The sequence below is a fragment of the Gastrolobium bilobum genome, unplaced genomic scaffold (genome assembly GCF_033153095.1).
Source record: "Gastrolobium bilobum isolate Gb01-03AN ecotype WA unplaced genomic scaffold, APGP_CSIRO_Gbil_v1 utg19213, whole genome shotgun sequence".
Lineage (NCBI taxonomy): Eukaryota > Viridiplantae > Streptophyta > Magnoliopsida > Fabales > Fabaceae > Gastrolobium > Gastrolobium bilobum.
The window spans coordinates 422,248-429,569 of NW_026898822.1; the positions used below are offsets into that span (position 1 = coordinate 422,248).

The following is a 7,322-nucleotide window of genomic DNA, read 5'->3' on the forward strand; positions in this document are numbered from 1 at the left end:
ACAACAGGAGGTGCAACAGGTGTTGGTCTGGGCTCATCTTCTGATGGTCTAGATGATGAGGGAATTGTTTCAGTGGGTTCCTCCATCAGTGGAGGAACTGCCATCCCTTCTCCCTTTGCTAGAGCTCTAGCTAGAGCCTCGTCCCCGGTGGTGTCAGGACGGTTAACAAGATACAAGAGGGGGCCTCCCAGATTGATTTGTCTGGGAACGGATGGCTTTTTCTTTTTTTTAGGGGATTCCACAAGAATCCCTTTTCCTTTGTTATTTTTCTTATGTGGCTGAGCTTCTTGCTCAGCCACTGATGTTTCTTCAGCAGGAGCTGATTCCTTTTCTATTCTCTCATCTCCTTGTTGTTGCACAGGAGAAGGCTGTGGTGTGATAGATGTTGGTGGAGAGTGAACAGGTCGTGGGGACGGAACGTCAGAGAATGTAGTGTCAAAGAGTTGCATGCAAAGAAATTAATGTGATTGAAATGGTTTAAGATTTTATAATGAGATAATTGAATGGAAAAGTAAGCCAAATGTTATAAACTGTGAAGGGTTGTAAGAGCACCAAGGGATTGCTGGTCCTTGAGTGCCACCCATGTCTATTAGGTACATTTGAGGTTAGATAACACACCTTTAAAGGTGGGATTTATTAGAAAAACAAAGGAAACTCTGACGAAATTTCTAGAAATTGGCAGAATTTAGGTGAACTTTGGGAGAGCATATATCCCTCCACAGAAGTGAAATGGGGACGTTCCATACGCCGTTTTAAAGCTTGAGATGTCCTCTACCTTGTGTTAAAATTTGAGAATTTTCTGGGTTGCATGCAGCCCTGTAGAAGCCCGAGAGATGAGACTGTTCAGAACGCACCTGTGCAGGGGCTGTTTCTGGCAGTTTTTGGAAATTTTATTCCCGCTTCGTTTCTTGGTCAAATTAGGTTCATGATATGTAAAATTGAAGCTTGAGGTGTCTATTTTACTGCATAAAAATTTGAGAGCAATCGGTTGAGTGGATTTTCCAGAATCATTGAGAGAGTAAGGACTGTTTGGAGCCTATTTGAGGTTGGCTGGCAGATTTGTTTGTCCAACTTCAAACGGCGATATCCGGAGCAAACGAGAACTTTATGACTCGTGTGATAGCTCATTGAAAGATAATTAAGTTTAGAATAAAATACTAAAAGATGAGAGGTTCGCGGTATGTGGATTCTTCGCAGTAATTAAAAGTCCGAACCATGTTCGGATATGTAGAAAATGTAAAAGTGAGATTTAGGCTAATTAGGTTTATGGGAACCCCTTAGTGATTTAAGAGAGGTAATATATGTTATGTAAGTAGTTTAAATAATTATTCCGTGAAGAGTTTACAGTTACGATCACAGTTTTTAATTATTACGCTTTATTATTGTTTTAAATACTCGCGTAATAAAACGGAAAAAGTTTACTCGCTTTTTTATAATGTGATTTTAACTGCGCTTAATATCATAATCAATGTTAACAATACCGGTACGTAACGGGCTGTTACAATCACATCCTCACTTCTCCACAACGAGCATGTGGATCCTAATGCTCCTCCACTTTGTGAACAACTACATACACCTACTAATGCACGTACTCTCTTACAAAGTGAAATATTGGGCAAAAACTGTTAGTATCTCATCTTTTTCTTTATTAGAGAGTATTTTTCACTGATATATACTCTTAAGACATGTTTGGTATACAATATAAGATAAGACCTGATAGTATAAGATTTGATAGTATAAACATTAATTGTATAAGATTTGATTAAATTTTAATACTATCCAGCATTTGGTATTATAATATATAAGATAATATCATCTAGTGTTTGGTAATGCAATGTAAAATACTAGATTGGGTAAAAATAAATATTTTTGATAAAAATACCCTTTATTAAAGAATTTATATAATTCTTCCAAATATGACATATGATATTAATTTTTATATAAATCTATTCATTGGTGTCGAAAAAATAGATTAATATTGAAAATATTGATTTATTTTTTATTTTTTAATGTATTAATATTAAAATAATGGATTCATTTTTTCTTCCGTCAAAGTAGTAAGTTGTTTACAATGAGCCCAAAACGACGTCGTTTTAAGGCAAAAAATTAAGGTATTTTTGTAATTATGTCAATTATAATAGTCTTTCTCATTATATTTTTTTTAATTTTTCAACCGACGTCACTGTAGAAACATTAAAGCTTAAAATAATATATTAATTCTTGAGAATTACACTGGTCAATGACGTTAATGCATCAATATCTTATCAGGTCTAATATCATTCCCTTATACCTGATTAAGTTATACATCATTTTGATATATTGAAAGTTTTTAAGATATACATCATTTTGGTGTATTGGAAATTTTTGCTATACAAGCTTATACTAAACGATGATCACGCCAAATAACTAAAAATGTCATAAAGTAAAATACAAATTTATATATGAGACCTTATATATCACATCAAATAGGCATTTGGATGCATCCATCAATTTTATGAACTGTTATTTTAAAAGTCAAAATCTTGATATTATAAATAAAATTAGTTTAAAGTTATAAACAACTTTCATTACGATACAATTAGATATTAATAATTCGGCAGAGTCGTTTGTCCAAAGGAATTGCTGGCAAGTAGGATAGATAATTGCGAATTCTCCTCGTTCTGGTTCGGTTCATTTGGACAATAATCATTTGTTCTTATTATCTGGGGCAGGACAGGGGAGTCGCCATATGGGCCAGAATAAACCTGGGTGTAGCAATGGACTCGTACCCGAGTAATATTTTAGGGTGCGTTTGGTACAAGAGAAATTTTTATTTGTCCGGGAATCTCGATTTTTAAAAATATAATTTTTACATCCAGTTTACGATAATATCCGAAAATTTAAAATTTTAAAAAAATCAGTTTCCCGAGAATCCTAAGATTATCCACGTACCAAACGGCCCCTTAAATCCGTGTTCATTAATCCGTTCCTCTCCCTCCAACGGCCTATTCATGGTGTGAAATGTGAATAGTGAAATTAGTTTTTTTTTTTTTGTTATAACTCAGAGGATATCTCATTCAACCTCCTCCGATTATTTTGTTCTCGAAATACTGCCCGAAAGCTACCTTTTATAAAACAATTGATGCATTAAACTTTGCTACCGAAAGAAGATGAGACTAATCCATTTTGAAGGAGATAGCAAATCCTCTTAAATTAGTTTTTAAATTGAATCACGTAAATTTTGAGAAACATGATTTGCATCCACTAAATTAGTTTTTGAATCAATAATATTAAAAATTAATTTAACTAATAAAAATCAGTGATTCAACACCATGAATCCTGCTCTAAATATTTATTAAAAGATTCAAAAAGGAATTTTAACAACTGAACGCAGTCATACACGCTCGCTGTTATAAAAGAATAAAAGTGAGTCACAGTGGGTTGACGATGATGTGATTGTGGCAAATTGTTTTAAAGAACAATTTTGCTTCTTTGAAGGGCTGATTTGTAATTCCAATATAGAAAGCATGTTCCATTCCAATATTCCAATATATATAAATTCAGAGACTCCGAGAGACCATAATTCAATTCAGTTTCACAGCCACATTCGATTTCGTTGGCTGTTTTGTCTTGTCGTTTTTAGTTTCCACACGAAGTCGTTTCACTCACTTACTTAAAATGGGGGACGTCGACGGCAACGTGCTCGCCGCAAACTCGCTGGCGAAATTCGGCGTCGAACACATGTTCGGCGTTGTTGGAATCCCGGTGACGTCACTCGCCAACCGCGCCGTCTCTATGGGCATCCGATTCATATCCTTCCACAACGAGCAGTCCGCCGGTTACGCCGCCTCCGCCTACGGCTACCTCACCGGCCGTCCCGGCGTTCTCCTCACAGTCTCCGGCCCCGGCTGCGTCCACGGCCTCGCCGGACTCTCCAACGCCATGGCCAACGCCTGGCCGACAATCATGATCTCCGGGTCATGCGATCAAAACGACGTCGGCCGCGGCGATTTCCAAGAACTCGATCAGATCGAAGCCGTTAAGCCCTTCTCCAAATTCTCAATCAAAGCCACGAACATAACCGAAATCCCCAATTGCGTTGCTCAAGTCCTCGATTGGGCCGTGTCGGGTCGACCCGGTGGGTGCTACTTGGATATTCCCTCGGATGTGTTGCACCAGAAGGTATCCGAGTCGGAAGCCGAGACCCTCTTAACCAAGGCAGAGAAAAACCGTAGAAAAAACGGAACTTTTACTGTTCAAGGTTCAAAGATTTCGGAAGCGGTTTCGCTTTTGAAACATGCTGAGAGGCCTTTGATTGTGTTTGGGAAAGGAGCAGCATATGCTAGAGCTGAAGAGCCTCTGAGAAAACTAGTTCAAACTACTGGGATTCCGTTTCTTCCAACTCCCATGGGGAAAGGGTTGTTGCCCGATACTCACGAGCTTGCTGCAACTGCTGCTAGGTCTCTTGCTATTGGGAAATGTGACGTTGCGCTTGTGGTTGGTGCGAGGCTTAATTGGTTGCTTCATTTCGGGGAATCACCGAAGTGGTCTAAGGATGTTAAGTTTATATTGGTGGATGTGAGTCCCGAAGAAATTGAGCTCAGAAAACCTTATCTGGGTTTGGTGGGAGATGCTAAACACGTTTTGGAGATTCTGAATAAAGAGATTAAGGATGACCCCTTTTGCTTGGGGAACACTCATCCCTGGGTGCAAGCTATATCCAATAAGGTTAAGGACAATGTGTCCAAGATGGAGGCTCAGCTTGCTAAGGACGTTGTGCCCTTTAATTTCTTGACGCCAATGAGGATTATAAGAGATGCCATTCTGGGTTTGGGAAGCCCTGCTCCTGTATTGGTTTCGGAAGGTGCCAACACCATGGATGTGGGTCGCTCTGTGTTGATTCAGACGGAGCCCAGGACGAGGTTAGATGCAGGGACTTGGGGGACAATGGGAGTTGGTCTTGGTTATTGCATTGCGGCAGCAGTGGCTTCTCCTGGTCGACTTGTTGTTGCGGTTGAAGGGGATTCTGGATTTACATTTAGTGCTATTGAAGTTGAGGTAGATGCTAAACTCATGCCTGTGCTTATCTACTTAAGCTGCTATTCTGCTATAAATTCTAATCTAAACTCTCTGACTGTGTGTTTTATTTCCCTTTTGTTGTCCTATGCTGATTGCATTCCTTAGTGGATATTAATCTCGAGTTTTAAGGAGGGAAGGGAAACATTGTAAAAATATAAGAAAAATCCTATCCATTGTGTAAAATCTCCATAAGGCTTAGATAATCCATATGTTTGATACGGCTCTGGATTTTTGAGAGATAAGAGTTGTGGCGATTGGGTTGGGAAAGAGGAAAGAAAGGAAAATGAGACAAAAAGAAATGCGTTATTGATGAAATACTAATGAACCGATACAAGAGGAAATCCTCTTCACAGGGGGAATTTTCCCTTCACACTGAAAATATCTCAGTGTACAACACAATTCTCAAAAGATGCCTCTCTACACAGATAGAGACCCTTATATACATCTCCCAAACTTCCCCTTTAAGCCTGACTTTATCACTCCCTAACCAAACCCTCCAACTTCTCTTACAAATGTTATCAACTGCCATGCATCCTAATTACAACTCATAACTATCCCTAATTGCTACTTAGGTATATTCCTTTGAGAATATACCCTCTAAGCCGATCCCAATCACAACAATGTTCTCCTGTGATAGATGACGTAACAACCCAGAAACCAAGACCCATCTTAGATCGCCACATGTTGTAGGGATTTTTGGTGGAATAGATATTTGACTGGCGTTCCTAATAGTAAATGGATTTGTTGCTAGTGGCAAATATTTATGCCTTCTTGTCCTTGACGTTGGAAAAAGTAATTAACAGGCATTTTCTGAACAGTAGCATCTTAGTGCCCATTTTTTATGTCGATGAGAGAGTAAAAACCCGTAAGATACAAATCTGAGTTATGTAGCTTTTTGCCTTGAGTCAAGGGATTTGATAGATGGAAGGCTTACCACTAGACCAATTCTATTTGTTGGTTATAATGCTCATAATTTTATATTTATTATATAAATTTAATTTAACCGGTTCGACAGTTACCCACTGGTTGACCCATTGACCCGGTACCTCAACCTAGTCAATGACCAGTCCGAGTTTAATAATATTGTCGAGCATGACCACAAAAGCAGCAAAGCTCTCCCTATCAAGTTTTTAATACAGCTGCATACCCGAGACTTGAACTCGACATCACTGATTAAGATGGAATAATCTTTGTTGATTCACGTACTTAGTGGTGGACTTTTTCCTATTTAGGTCTTGACTTTTCCCAAAACATGAGAAGTTTTATATCTCTTGTTCAAAGCTAGAAACTAAGGAAAATAATTTTCTTCAAGTTTGGAATATCTTGCATGTGGGTTTTAGTTGATGCAAATTATTATCATTACTATATGTAAATTCTATCGATTGATAGGATCATATGGTTGCATATGCTTTTGATTTTATTTGTTATGTTATTATTGCAATTGATTTTCTGAATACAAGCATACCTTAGTGACGCTTTATCATTTATCCAGACATTGGTTCGGTACCAGTTGCCTGTGGTTGTGATTGTTTTCAACAATGGCGGTGTATATGGTGGCGACCGTAGAGGCCCAGAAGAGATAAATGGACCTTACAAAGATGATCCTGCCCCCACATCTTTTGTCCCTAATGCAGGGTACCATGCTTTGATAGAAGCTTTTGGTGGAAAAGGCTATCTTGTTGGGACACCTGATGAACTCAAGTGTGCTCTTTCAGAATCCTTCTCTGCTCGAAAACCAGCCGTAATAAATGTTGTCATTGATCCCTATGCCGGTTCAGAGAGTGGGAGGCTGCAACACAAGAATTGATTTATCTTAATTCCCAGATTCTCTATAGCATACTTTCACTTCATTTGCTGTGGTTTACTTTTTGGTTTTTAATAACACACTAAATTGTACTTCTGTGGTCATTCCTATTTGAATTATCTGCTGTACCATGTTCATCAATGTAAACGTTTCTTCTGGAAAAAATTATGTGATTTAACAAATATGAAGCTACAAGTTGTAACTTGAAGGATGCTACTGAATCTCAATATTTTATCCGTTCTACACGTACATTTTCTGTTTATTTATATTTGTAGGAAATAGCTATCATAGATAGTTTATGATGTTAACTTAAAAATTTTCTTGCTGGTATAATCAAATATACCATAATGAATACCTGGAAGTTACAACTGGGGACTGATTACTTCATATGGAAGGATTAACATTTGTAGGCATTGACTATAGTCTGTAACATGTTCTTTTATCATGCAAAGGAGAAAGT

The 7,322-nt window shown here is 38.0% G+C and overlaps 1 protein-coding gene across 1 annotated transcript; it reads left to right on the forward strand.

Annotated features, from left to right (window-relative positions):
* The first annotated feature begins 3,581 nt into the window (after positions 1-3,581).
* On the forward strand, positions 3,582-7,099 carry LOC133284379 (2-hydroxyacyl-CoA lyase). The gene is made up of 2 exons (XM_061481380.1): positions 3,582-5,037; positions 6,551-7,099. Exons 1-2 carry the CDS (start codon positions 3,658-3,660, stop codon positions 6,863-6,865), a joined length of 1,695 nt encoding a protein of 564 aa, XP_061337364.1. The 5' UTR covers positions 3,582-3,657; the 3' UTR covers positions 6,866-7,099.
* The last annotated feature ends 223 nt before the right edge of the window (positions 7,100-7,322 follow it).